General features: G+C 41.0%; 1 protein-coding gene across 15 annotated transcripts in view; it reads right to left on the reverse strand.

The window, feature by feature from the left end:
• Positions 1–11,083: 11,083 nt before the first annotated feature.
• LOC110537376 (retinoblastoma-associated protein-like) overlaps positions 11,084–14,853 on the reverse strand; it is a 33,440-nt gene continuing 29,670 nt past the window's right edge. For 3 of the 15 annotated variants that reach the window (XR_016485004.1, XR_016485013.1, XR_016485003.1), the window contains 2 exons: positions 12,336–12,481; positions 11,084–12,220 (listed from right to left, as the gene is read on the reverse strand). Coding sequence is in view for 3 of the 15 variants with exons in the window: in XM_090192196.1 (XP_090048322.1) it covers positions 11,345–11,380; positions 12,075–12,220; positions 12,336–12,481; positions 12,630–12,694 (393 nt within the window). In the remaining 12 variants the exon portion in view is untranslated. Of the gene's footprint in view, positions 12,221–12,335; positions 12,482–12,629; positions 12,820–14,853 lie in introns of those variants that run through there. The other 12 variants (XR_016485007.1, XR_016485005.1, XR_016485014.1 and 9 more) reach the window with 11 other exon arrangements.

Genomic DNA, 14,853 nt, shown 5'->3' on the forward strand with positions numbered 1-14,853 from the left:
TTTGATGTCATTTTGTCCGCTTATTTCAAAAGGACTTGTTACCCTGCTCAAGAATGCTGCTTTGCTGTGTACTCCGCCTTAACCTGTGCTCCTCAGTCTGACACAAACAAAACAAAGATTTTTCTGGAAACAAGAAAAGCACATTCCATGCAGGTCTTTTGGGAACTAGTCTAGCGAGCTTGCATGTACTGCTGCCATTTTATTTATTCAGTCATGGTAGTTCATTCTAGGTTGTTTTCCCTCAACAGAAAGTCTAAAAAAGTCTAATACAAAAAAAAGTTTTTTTCAATGTATTCTATTGCCATTATTATTGCCACAAAGTGTTTTGTGTCATAAAATGTGTCATAAAACTCAGAAGAAACAAACCACTCGAGAAACGCTGACCAGATCTAAACTGGAATTTGATGGTATGCACAATTTGGACATTTCAGAGTAGAAAAGACGAGAAAAAGAAGCTCAGACATTTCCCTTTTGACAAGGAATACACAGATACAACCCATAGAAATACAACAGTGAATGATTAACTACATTCTGAGAAAATTCTTCAGTCTATTGGATGTATTGACAAAGCATGCCCCTTTTCTTTCAGAGCAGGTTTGAGGATGGAATATAAATTTTGTAGAGGATACAGAGTCATCTTCATCTACAGTGCTGTGAAAAAGTATTTTCCCCCTTCCTGATTTCTTATTTATTTGCACATTTGTCACACTTAAATGTTTCAGATCATCAAACGCATTTTAATATTGCACACTGATAACCCAAGTAAACACAAAATGCAGTTTTTAAGTGATCATTTTATTTATTAAGGGGAAAAAGCAATCCGAACCTTCATGGCCCTATGTGACAAAGTAATTGCCCCCCTTGTTAAATCATGAATTTACTGTGGTTAATCACATTTTCTGGAAAGCTGAGTTCAATTTCACTAGCCACACCCAGGCATGATTACTGCCAGACCTGTTGAATCAAGAAATCACTTAAATAGAACCTGTCTGACAAAGTGAAGTAGGCCAAAAGATCTCAAAAAGCAAGACATCCTGCCGCGATCCAAAGAAATTCAGGAACAGATGAGAAACAAAGTAATTGACATTATCATTCTGGAAAGGGTTACAAAGCTATTTCTAAAGCTTTGGGACTCCAGAAGACCACGGCGAGGGAACATTATCCACAAATTGAGAAAATTTGGAAGAGTGGTGAACCTTCCCAGAAGTGGCAGGCCTACCAAAATTACCCCAAGAGTGCAGTGACGACATATCCAAGAGGTCACAAAGGAACCCACAACAACATTTAAAGAACTGCAGGCCTCACTTGCCTCAGTTAAGATCAGTGTTCATGACTCAACCATAAGAAAGAGACTGGGCAAAAATGGCATCCATGGCAGAGTTCCAAGGCGAAAACCATTGCTGACCAAAAATAACAAAGGCTCTTCTCACTTTTGGCAAAAAACATCTTGATGATCCCCAAGACTTTTGGGAAAATATTCTGTGGACTTACGTGGCAAAAGTTGAACTTTTTGGAAGGTGTGCGTCAAGTTACATCTGGCGTAAAAGTAACACAGCATTTCAGAAAAATAACATCATACCAACAGTCAAATATGGTGGTGGTAGTGTGATGGTCTGGGGCTGCTTTGCTGCTTCAGGACCTGGACGACTTGCTGTGATTGATGGAACCATGATTTTTGCTCTCTACCAAATAATCCTGAAGGAGAATGTTCAGCCATCAGTTTGTGACCTTAAGCTGAAGTGCACTTGGGTTCTGCAGCAGGACAATGATCCAAAACACACCAGCAAGTCCTCCTCAGAATGGCTTTAAAAAAAAGGTTTTGGAGTGGCCTTCTTAAAGTCCGGACTTGAATCCGATTGAGATGCTGTGGCGTGACCTTAAGGCGGTTCATGCTCAGACCCTCCAATCAATGTGGCTGGATTCAAACAATTGTGCAAAGAAGTGGGCCAAAATTCCTCCACAGCGATGTGAAGGACTCATTGCCATTTATCACAAACGCTTGATTGCAGTTGTTGCTGCTGAGGGTGGCACAACCAGTTTAGGGGTTTAGGGGGCAATTACTTTTTCACATAGGGCCTTGAAGGTTCGGATAGCTTTTTTCCCTTAATAAATAAAATCATCACTTAACTGCATTTTGTGTTTACTTGGTTTATCTTTGTGTAATATTTAATTTAGTTTGATGATCTGGAACATTTAAGTGTGACAAATGTGCAAAAAAAAAAAAAAATCAGCAAGGGGGCAAAGACTTTGTCATAGCACTGTATGCCTGGCTGAAATTCTGTTGAGACTACACAAACAGAAGTTACTATTAGCTAAAAACTAAAAAGAAGTAAAGGTTTTGAACATATTCCTTATCATGCAAATACTTTTTTTTTTTTTTTTTATGTACACAATTTTTATTGACACTGATACAGAGGAGTGAAGTCACCAGATTCTACCTCATGGAATGTCTCTCTCCCTAGGACGTCAGGGAGGTCTCTCGAGCTGAAATCATGCAATAAATCAAATGAAATGTCAACACGGCAAACACCGACAGAAACAATACCTCTGCTCTGCAAACACCATTCACTGAGGCTCTCGTGAAAATGTTCAGAGACATAATAATACAAAGTGCTCAACGTGATAAACCCTCTGGCCACTAGGTGGCACTACAAACTGCATCATTTCTGGTGCACTGGCATGATTTTCAGGCACATTAATTACATTGTGGTGAATGTCATTCTAAAGTGTGTTAAGTGGCAAGGATAGAGAACATGTTTGATTTCAAACAGTCACCAGTTTATCATGCATTCTGCCAGTCTGGAATATAATGAGGGGAAAGGAACCACTATTAATTTGAACAGTTAATCAAATCTAAGAAGATTAATATCGGGAAATATGATTAAATTCCATATCCATGAAGAGCTTAGAGAGCGAAAGATGTCTTGTCCACAGACCATTTAGCAAGGCTGCCTGTCATCATACTAACCAACCTAACCTATTTCCGGACTGCTATGACATGTAGATGACCAATAGGTACACCAGTGAACGAACATGTGGGGTGTCTTGACAATGATTGAGTGAGTACCTGTAATTAGTGCAAATCAATATGTACAGTGGCTTGCGAAAGTATTCACCCCCCTTGGCATTTTTCCTATTTTGTTGCCTTACAACCTGGAATTAAAATAGATTTTTGGGGGGTTTGTATCATTTGATTTACACAACATGCCTACGACTTTGAAGATGCAAAATATTTTTTATTGTGAAACAAACAAGCAATAAGACAAAAAAACGGTAAACTTGAGTGTGCATAACTATTCACCCCTCCAAAGTCAATACTTTGTAGAGCCACCTTTTGCAGCAATTACAGCTGCAAGTCTCTTAGGGTATGTCTCTATAAGCTTGGCACATCTAGCCACTGGGATTTTTGCCCATTCTTCAAGGCAAAACTGCTCCAGCTCCTTCAAGTTGGATGGGTACCGCTGGTGTAGAGCAATCTTTAAGTCATACCACAGATTCTCAATTGGATTGAAGTCTGGGCTTTGACTAGGCCATTCCAAGATATTTAAATGTTTCCCCTTAAACCACTCAAGTGTTGCTCTAGCAGTATGCTTAGGGTCATTGTCCTGCTGGAAGGTGAACCTCTGTCCCAGTCTCAAATCTCTGGAGGACTGAAACAGTTTTCCCTCAAGAATTTCCCTGTATTTAGCACCATTCATCATTCCTTCAATTGTGACCTGTTTTCCAGTCCCTGCCGATGGAAAGACATACCCACAACATGATTCTGCCACCACCATGCTTCACTGTGGGGATGGTGTTCTCATGGTGATGAGGTGTTGGGTTTGTGCCAGATATAGCATTTTCCTTGATGACCAAAAAGCTCAATTTTAGTCTCATCTAACCAGAGTACCTTCTTCCATATGTTTGGGGAGTCTTCCACATGCCTTTTGGCGAACACCAAACGTGTTTGCTTATTTTTTTCTTTAAGCAATGGCTTTTTTTTCTGGCCACTCTTCCATAAAGCTCAACTCTGTGGAGTGTATGGATTAAAGTGGTCCTATGGGACAGATACTCCAATCTCTGCTGTGGAGTTTTGCAGCTCCTTCAGGGTTAACTTTGGTCTCTTTGTTGCCTCTCTGATTAATGCCCTCCTTGCCTGGTCTGTGAGTTTTGGTGGGCGGCCGGCTCTTGGCAGGTTTGTTGTGGTGGCACATTCTTTCCATTTTTTATTATTGGATTTAATGGTGCTCCGTGGGATGTTCAAAGTTTCTAATTTTTTTTATAACCCAACCTTGATTTGTACTTCTTCACAACTTTGTCCCTGACCTGTTTGGAGAGCGCCTTGGTCTTCATGGTACCGCTTGCTTTGTGGTGTTGCAGACTCTGGGGCCTTTCAGAACAGGTGTATATATACTGAGATCATGTGACACTTAGATTGCAAACAGGTGGACTTTATTTAAGTAATTATGTAACTTCTTATGGTAATTGGTGGCACCAGATCTTATTTAGGGGCTTCATAGCAAAGGGGATGAATACAAACGCACGCACCTCTTTTCCGTTAAATGTTTTTTGAAACAAGTAATTTTTTTCATTTCACTTCACCAATTTGGACTATTTTGTATGTCCATTACATGATATCCAAATCAAATAAATTTAAATGACAAAATAGTAAAATGCCAAGGGGGGTGAATACTTTTGCAAGGCACTGTACCTCATAGGTCAATCAGTATGTGTGGTTGTTACCGTACACCCAGTAGTCATACACTTACATTGTTGAATTAGACATTAACAACAGACATGGTGTTTTCCCAAAACAAGGGATCAGATTCAACCGAGACAGAGGCCCCATTAGAACAGCTTAAAATATTCACCAATGGAAGACTGCTCTTATATACATGTACAGTCATTTATTTGTTGTGACCAGCACCAAGACATGACGTCATTACTGGTAATTGTCAGTGCACCTAAAGAGCCACTTCGGTTTCTACCAAGTGCTATAATTACCTATTAAATTATCTTAATCAGAGAGAAAAACATAGCTTCCAGTTGCCATAGACACATAGAAACTACAGTATTCACCACAATCCTTCCTATTGCTCCAAGAGCTCACTGAATGTATGGGCCATTCATCCAGTCACAGGCAGATGAACAGTAGCTGGCTATGCAATTCTCAGGAGTCAGGCACTACAGAGCTCTTCCCTGCTGGATAGTGTTCGGCACCGCTCCAAGACGTCCATCTACATTAGATGCCTTGGATTGGCTGTTTGCCTATGAGACAAATACCCAAGCAAACAGACAAACTGTTCCATAAAACCACACCCAAACCCCTGCATGTTGTGATAAGATAAGAATATGTACAAAATGTATTTCATGCTTAAAATGATCTTAGATTCAACTAAATTAATGATAATATCACATGTTACGCTGCAGTTTGATGTAGCTATAAAGGCATTTGTACTTACCCAATGTGGATCTGTTTTTGGCCACCAGCCAGTAGTGGTACCCAGGAACAACAGTCACAAAGAACATCAAAGCCATCAGCATGAGGAAGAGCACATGTAATTTAGCAGGCCTGTGAGAGAATAAATTAATGAATGACTTCCTCTACAGTAGATCAACATTTGGCAGTTTGAGTATATAATGGAATTTTCGAGATCCTGAGGCCCATTGTCATGCCATTCATCCACTGCCATCACCTCATGTTTCATCATGATAATGCACGGTCCCATGCAAGTATTTGTACACAATTCCTGGAAGCTGAAAATGTCCCAGTTCTTCCATGGCCTGCATACTCACCAGACATGTCACCCACTGAGCATGTTTGGGATGTTCTGGATCGACGTGTACGACAGCGTGTTCCAGTTCCCGCCAATATTCAGCAAATTCGCTCAGCCATTGAAGAGGAGTGGGATAACATTCCACAGGCCACAATCAACAGCATGGTCATCTCTATGCAAAGGAGGTGTCGTGCTGCATGAGGCCGTCACACCAGATACTGACTGGTTTTCTGATCCACACCCTTGCCTTTTCTGTATTCCCAGTCATGGGAAATCCATAGATTTGAGCCTAATGAATTCATTTAAATTGACTGATTTCCTTATATGAACGATAACTGAGTAAAATCTTTGAAATTGTTGCATTCATATTTTAATTCAGTATAATTTCTGAGAAATATACATAAAATGTATAGATTTTTTGCTCTAATATACTATACTAAATATATTTAAGTCACAGCACAGTTGAAAAATATATGGCAAATAGAAATCAAAACTGGATGGTGTTCAGATATAGATGGAAGGGGTTGAGTGGTGCTGAAGGGTGGGACTAAAAACAACAAGATAACTAATGTAAAACATACTGTGTCCGTAAAATGTATAAAGGTTCAGATCTTTTGTGTAACAGCACAGTTAAAAACATATGGCAAATAGAAATCAAAACTGGATGCTCTTCAGAGACACAGTAGATGGGAGGGGTTGAGGGTAGCTGAAGGATGGGATTAAAAACATACAAAATATAATTATTGTAAAATATACGGTCTGTAAAATGTATACAGTTTTTCAATTTATGTCACATGCACAAGTACATATAATATGTATAAACTGGAAGTAGAAGCCTAAGTGTTTTTGTCCATTAGTTTACTCCAATTAGGGAGGGGTGGTAGGGTTAGTGGAAAATAAAGGAAAATATATTTACAAAAATAAAAATGATGCATATATACAGACACAAAAAATATATAGGAGGGATTGGAAATGATGCAGCAATATTAAGGCTGATCTACCCCCTCCCCTCAAAAATAATATACTTAAGTATAAAAGTGTCCCAATTTAGATCATTGTAAGTTTATTTAATATACTTAAATGCTATACAAATAAAATTGACATTCCGCTTGGGATTAAAAGGCAGCCAGAGGGGGCTATAAGATCCCACACCCTACACTCCCTTCCACCCCCATGATACAAATGTTGCAAGCCTGATCCCTGAGCACAGCTAGATTCCTCTGTGCTAGAGAGCGGCCATGCTATCCTGCCCTCTGATGTCACACAGCACTTCATCTTTAAATCATAGAGCCCTTAGGGCCAGGGTGGGAGGAAAGAGGGAGGCATGCTCAGATTTCTCAGTTAGGATATTCATTTGCCCAATTGAGTGTTTTGAGCGCTGAAATGAAAGAGGAAGCTGTGGACTGAAGTGGTTCAGCTACACCTGAGGGGAAGAAGTGTTGGGACACAGACTAACATTAATTACTATGGGGATTAGAGATATTATTGCCACATTGTAACGCACCCTCCACTCAAGAGGTGTCTATCCCATTAATTGCACCCGTTTACTGTAGGTGAAGTATACCTGAACCTCTAGGGAAAACATACATTGAGGAGAGTATCCATTCAGGGCTATAGTGCTAGGTTAGGAGGGATGTGAGACTCTTTCAACAGATCACCTTCGAGCATGATTTTAGTCCAAGGCTTAATCTGTGTCCAGGTAACCAGACTCAAATGGCTGGACTGAGGTACTCTGCTTTGTATTTCTATTGTATCATTATCAGCCTGCTTACTGTACCTCCGGACACAGAGCGGGAGAAAACGAGAAGTCTCAGATCTCCAGGAGGATCTGCTGTTAGCTCTCTAGTCTTTCCTCGAAGTGGTAATTCTTCGATATGGTAATTCAAATTGAGGACATTTTCAGCTTTCGGTGAATATATATATATATATATATATATATATATATATACTTTTGGTGAAAAAGCTGAAAAAGTCCTCAGTTTGAATTACCATATCATACTGGTTATTACAATTGTTAATTATTATCAATCTCGTTTGATATGTATGGCCCCAGTTCCATCTCTCTTATTCAGACAGACCGAGGTATGAGATCGAGGAGAGACTAGAGAGCCAACAGCAGATCCTCCTGGAGATCTCACAGAGACTTCTCGTTTCCTCCCTGTAATTCAAACTGAGGACTTTTTTCAGTGAATATATACACTGCTCAAAAAAATAAAGGGAACACTTAAACAACACAATGTAACTCCAAGTCAATCACACTTCTGTGAAATCAAACTGTCCACTTAGGAAGCAACACTGATTGACAATACATTTCACATGCTGTTGTGCAAATGGAATAGACAACAGGTGGAAATTATAGGCAATTAGCAAGACACCCCCAATAAAGGAGTGGTTCTGCAGGTGGGGACTACAGACCACTTCTCAGTTCCTATGCTTCCTGGCTGATGTTTTTGTCACTTTTGAATGCTGGCGGTGCTTTCACTCTAGTGGTAGCATGAGACGGAGTCTACAATCCACACAAGTGGCTCAGGTAGTGCATCCAGGATGGCACATCAATACGAGTTGTGGCAAGAAGGTTTGCTGTGTCTGTCAGCGTAGTGTCCAGATCATGGAGGCGCTACCAGGAGACAGGCTAGTACATCAGGAGACGTGGAGGAGGCCGTAGGAGGGCAACAACCCAGCAGCAGGACCGCTACCTCCGCCTTTGTGCAAGGAGGAGCACTGCCAGAGCCCTGCAAAATTACCTTCAGCAGGCCACAAATGTGCATGTGTCTGCTCAAACGGTCCAGAGGGTCCATGAGGGTGGTATGAGGGCCCGACGTCCACAGGTGCTTACAGCCCAACACCGTGCAGGACGTTTGGCATTTGCCAGAGAACACCAAGATTGGCAAATTCACCACTGGCTGTGCTCTTCACAGATGAAAGCAGGTTCACACTGAGCACGTGACAGAGTGGAGACGCGGTGGAGAACGTGAGCTAACAAGGTAAAAATCTGTTCGGCCCCTGAACAAGGCAGTTAACCCACTGTTCCCCGGTAGGCTGTCATTGTAAATAAGAATTTGTAATTAACTGACTTGCCTAGTTAAATAAAATGTAAAAAATGTACACCTCATCCTAGTTAGATAAAATGAATCAATTTTACATAACTTTCTTTTGAGTTTTGTAGACTCTTATAATGGGATGTTGTGACGACTGCATGTGTGGCAAAATATATTGAAAGCCCCTTTTTCTTGTCCTCTTGCCAGTTGTTTTACCTTCCTTGATATTGACAGATTTAAGCAGATATGACAATAACCAAAATGTTTCAAATATTGTATATTGTGCGGTGAAAAAAACAATGTAGATCCAGTAGGCTAGGCTACCAAAGTCTAAATATAATATTGAACTACTCACAACATTCACTCTCAGCCTTGACTCTTACATGAGAATTAAAGCAACATTCGGAATACTGAAAGCACATGTTAGAAGTACTTATAGCAACAAAGTTGAACCAGGTGGGCAGAATATGACCTGAACACCACAGAGGTGATGATGATGACAGGAATCCAGGAGAAGATCCTCACACACCTGAACATCCCTGATAGAGGGAAAACATGATTCTATCTGACCAGGCCATTACATTCAACCCACTGTAGTTTGCTTAGGCAAAGAATGGTTCACATTTCAGGACTATGTCAGACTGAGACAATATGACATGTATGTAGTGCCCCCTGGCAGTGTAGAAAGTTGGAATCATGACGTACTCGTGGGTAGATGCAAAGTGGGATCCTTGGGACAACACTACCCTAAAACCTAACCATAACCAAAGGTTGTTTATTATATTGAGAAGATATTGGAGTGACCACTCCAACATGTCCTCAAAGATGGAAAGCAGGTGGAAGGCAAGATCAGGTGGGACCATTCTAGCCAATGAGAGGGCATACACGCGTTTGAACAGGCCATTGTGATAGAGGACGTATCTTTGCCATTTTTCAGTAGCGTCTGCAGCACCATTGAGGCTCTCCATTTTAAGGAAGTCAATTTGTGTCATTGACTGATCGCTCCTAATTTATAGGAATCCCCACCCAGTAGACTACTTTAAAATGGTGGAAATCCTCAATGGCAATGTCCATGCTAAAACGAGTTATATCCGTGAATGAGTCCTCTCTCTATGGCAACATGCACAACTCTGATAGTTTATTTTTTTTCAAAGTTGCCGAAATGCCACATGCGTCCACTTATACAGAGAACACGGAACATTAGCAACACCTTCCTAATATTGAGTTGCACATTTACCCAAAGTATTATTTCTAAGTCTTTTCTGTACTGTAAAAAAAAGTGCTACCGAGTCCCTTTTAACTGTAAAGAATGTCCTTAATACATAAAACCAAACATTCCTATGTAGCCATTCCAAAGTCAATGTGGAGAGGAGATTTTAATACACGTTTATGGATTTGATATATTGAAAAGCTAACTAATGTTACTATAGCAAGGCTGCATTCTTTAATGCTTTAGAAAGCAAATTGAGTTACAGGTTGTAACATGATTTATAAAACATGTCAGGATGTCCACGAACTTAAGATGCGTATAGTTTGTCAAAAACATATGCAGGTGTGCCTGTTCAGAATTATGAGGTTACTTCAAGTCACCTTAAAGATGCACTCCAGGATCCTAAGCCCTACAAATTCATATCATATTGCACAAATTGGATTCATAACATGTCACACGAATTGTAAAAATTGTATGTCATTCAAATTGCAAAATTTGTAACGTCACACAAAATGGATGACGTAGTACTCAAGAAAAAAAGGGGGGGGGAGGATCCGTTTTGGCTCGTGAACACCACTTTCAAAACTAGTGGCTGAAACTATACAAATTATACACCCTGACTTTTCAAGAAACAAGGATTTTGTATACAGTAGCGACCAAATATATTGGCACACTTGCACTTTTCTTAAGAAATCCCAATTTCTTTTCAAAGACCTGGTTATTGGATTTGTCTATTTAAATGTTTATATTTATTTTAGAAAATAAAGATAAATGGCATGGACAAAATGATTGGCTCCCCGGAGTTGCACAGCCTTTGGCCAAGATAACTCCCGACAAATGCTTATTGTAGTCATCAATGAGCTTGCTGCTCCTTTCAACTGGCAATGAGGCCCCTTCTTCAGCAGAAAACTGCTATAATTCTTCAACGGTTGAGGGGTGACTCCACCAACTGCTGTTTTCAGCTCTTGCCAGAGGTATTGGATGTAGTTCAGATCTGGACTCCAGAATAGTCCAGTGCTTCTTCTTGAACCAGACCCTTAAAACTAGTGTCTCTATAAAACATGGTGAAACTCACAGGATTTCCCATAACAATTTATTTCAATAACAAGGATAAAAATATATTAAAAGGACTCATCTAAAGCATCCACACTAAACAAATAACTTTTTTGAATTCACAAAATTACTCTCAAAGTATTCATTTTTGTTAAAGAGAGGATGGGGGGGGGGGGGGGTGTATGGGGTAGAAAGTAGTATCTGGCATCTATACTCTCAAACAATGCTGGACAGTAAGTCCTTCAGTTAAGTTCAAGGCTTGTCCTTCTCGGACTCTGCATCCTCCTTCATATTTTGTTCCTGCATGCGGGTCCAAGTGGAGCCTGGAAACAAACAGAGACATTGAGTTTCATTAGTTAAGAGACTCCAGCACTTGAGGATGAAAATAAAATGCTTACTCACTCTGAAATCTCCATCAGGTTTCCTGTGATGAGAAGAGAGCAAGAAGTAGCACAAAATATTGTGGACAGATGAAACAAAAGTGGAGCACTGTGTGGTGAAAATAGGCACAGCACAGCCACATCAAAACCTCACCCCAACTGTAAAGTGTGGTGAAGGGAGCATCATGGTTTGGGGCTGCTTTGCTACCTCAGGGCCAGGACAGCTTGCTATCAGACGGAAAACTGAATTTACAAGTTTATCAAGACAGTTTGCAGGAGAATGTACGACTATTTGTCCGCCAATTGAAGCTCAACAGAAGTTGGGTGATGCAACAGGACAACGACCCAAAACAGAAGAATATCAATCAATTCTATTACACAGTGAACAGTGTGAAGTTAAATTCAATATGTGTTGTATTGAGTACAAGTGTGAATATCAGTGACAGGTGTTGTGTAGCACATGCACATAACTTTAAAAAACAAGAACAAGTGTTCTCCCTGTGGTATTGCGATACTACATAGCATCGTGACACTTGGCCTGGTATCATTAATACAATTTCGGTATCATGACAACACTAATGTGTGTTTTGATTGCATGTCTGAATTGCATTCGAGTATGTGTGTGTGTGCACAATACCTGGTCCAGGTGGCGGTCTCTCATCAGTTCATACTCATGTTGTAGTGTGTGCTGAAGCAAAGTCCACATGATTGGCTCCAGCTCAGGGTGAGAGGTCAGCAGGTATGTGTAGAGCATCTTCAGCCTCATGTAGGCCAGATGGTACACTACAGAACACAGACAACAAGTTAGAAACCCGTTACAAAGACAGACAGACAGTCATACACAAACACCTCACAGAGGACTACTGTAGACCCAACTATTATCTAGTGAAATGTTTACATTTTCTGTAGAAGAGGCTGAGAGAGTTTGACTTGGGGTGCCAAGGGGTCTGATGGTTTGCCGTGGCAGGGGGCTGAGAGGAGGGAGGGCCTGGAGATTCAGGTGCCGGCTGGGGTCGGTTTCTGGGGCGCACAGGGGAAAGATACCTGAGAGAGAAAAACTATATTAGAAAAACAATATCACAAGCATTAAGTCATAACATTGAGATGGATCAGTGATGCACATCGACTTCTTAAACCACAAGGTAAAAGGTTAAATGGTCAATATCATAGAGAACTTTAAAAGGTTTTCAACCTGACTTCTGACCAGTCTTTCTTAAAGCTCAGGGCTTTGATATGTGTTAGTCGGTCAGTGTTCATGTGGCCAGACAAGCCTATTTCCCCCCCACCCTGTTCAATTCACCCACTCACATACTTGACATTCCACAACTACTCACTTTCTGCTTTGTCAGTGCAACTTTAATAAAATGCAATGTTGTTCCTAAATGCAGTTACAAACGGACAAGGCTGAAGAATGTGTAGGGTGCCTTTTTGTGAGAATTCAAGTGCAAATCAATGCATCTTTTTAACCTCAAATTGGTGATTATCAATCAGTTGGGCAGAATTACAACACTTGCCTGCCATCCCCAGCCTAGAAGGTATGACACTTGAAAACAAACATTCACTACTCAGATCTCTGGCACCTATCCCTGCTACACAGCTTGACCCCATCTTACCCCAGCTTTGTTTACATGCTAACATTCATTGACTGCATGTAAACAAAGTTTGTGAGTGTTTGAGCCAATAGCTTATGAGCCAGCATCAATTACAACTAAAGGGCGATTCAGAGCATGTCTAAACCAGATAAGAACGCACAGGCCCAAAGCTGCTAACAGAGTGAAGGGCAGCCAGTAGGAAGTATGGGTTATGAGTTCTACTAGTCTACTTAAGTTGGGTTGACATAAGATTAGGGTTGGGCGATGTCAACTTTTGTCCTATCATGATCGACTGGTAGACAATTATCGCTCCCTAGTGGCCATCCATTTAAAAAATGTAAAAAAATAAGAGTCAGCTAGCACGAGCTCGCATGCTATGAGAGGCACAAGAGGAACCATGACATTGACAAAAACTTGGGAGTATAGTGTAGCCAAATATCTTCTAGTAGCCTATTCCACTCTGGTGTAACCGTGGCACGAAAGAGATAAGTAGGCCTGAGTGCCGAAGCGCACGGATGGCGCGAGGGATATACAGTCAACGAAACTCGCTGGTGCTGCCTGTGAGTCGTGTGATGGGTTGTAAATCATGGGCTACAGTCTGCAGAGCAAGCAACTCTGCTGTCCATAGAACTGGATAATTAAACTGATTCACATCCTCCTCTCTTATTAGGTCTAGGCTACTATGCGATGGAGGTAGGTTGCACAGTACTAAAATAATATGGGGGGGGGGGGCCCCAGTGTTGAGGATCAGAGTGGCAGACGTGTTGTTGCCTACCCTTACCACTTGGTGGCGGCCGATCAGGAATTCCAGGATCCAGTAGCAGAGGGAGGTGTTTAGTCCCAGGGTCCTTAGCTTAGTGGGCACTATGGTGTTGAACGCTGAGCTGTAGTCAATGGACAGCATTCTGACATAAGTGTGCCTTTTGTCCAGGTGGGAAAAGGGCAGTGTGGAGTGCGATTGCGTCATCGGTGGATCTGTTGGGGTGGTATGCGAATTGGAGTGGGTCTAGGGTATCCGGGAGGATGCTGTTGATGTGAGCCATGACCAGCCTTTCAAAGCACTTCATGGCTACCGATGTGAGTGCTACAGGGCGGTAATCATTTAGGGAGGTTACCTTCGATTCCTTGGGCACAGGGACTATAGTGGCCTGCTTGAAACATGTAAATACAGTTGAAGTCGGAAGTTTACATACACCTTAGCCAAATACATTTAAACTCAGTTTTTCACAATTCCTGACATTTAATCCTAGTAAAGATTCCCTGTTTTAGGTCAGTTAGGATCACCACTTTATTTTAAGAATGTGAAATGTCAGAATAATAGTAGAGAATTATTTATTTCAGCTTATATTTCTTTAAAATCACATTCCCAGTGGGTCGGAAGTTTACATACACTCAATTAATATTTGATAGCATTGCATCAATTAGTATTTGGTAGCATTTAAAATTGTTTAACTTGGGTCAAACATTTTGGGTAGCCTTCTACAAGCTTCCCACAATAAGTTGGGTGAATTTTGACCCATTCCTCCTGACAGAGCTGGTGTAACTGAGTCAGGTTTGTAGGCCTCCTTGCCCGCACATGCTTTTTCAGTTCTGTCCACACATTTTCTATAGGATTTGAGGTCAGGGCTTTGTGATACACTCCAATACCTTGATTTTGGAAGTATGCTTGGGGTCATTGTCCATTTGTAAGACCCATTTGCGACCAAGCTTTAACTTACTGATGTCTTGAGATGTTGCTTCAATATATCCACATCATTTTCTTTCCTTGTGATTCCATCTATTTTGTGATGTGCACCAGTCCCCCCTACAGCAATGCACCCCCAC

This window comes from Oncorhynchus mykiss, chromosome 12, assembly GCF_057628025.1.
Source record: "Oncorhynchus mykiss isolate SJ-2025 chromosome 12, ASM5762802v1, whole genome shotgun sequence".
NCBI lineage: Eukaryota > Metazoa > Chordata > Actinopteri > Salmoniformes > Salmonidae > Oncorhynchus > Oncorhynchus mykiss.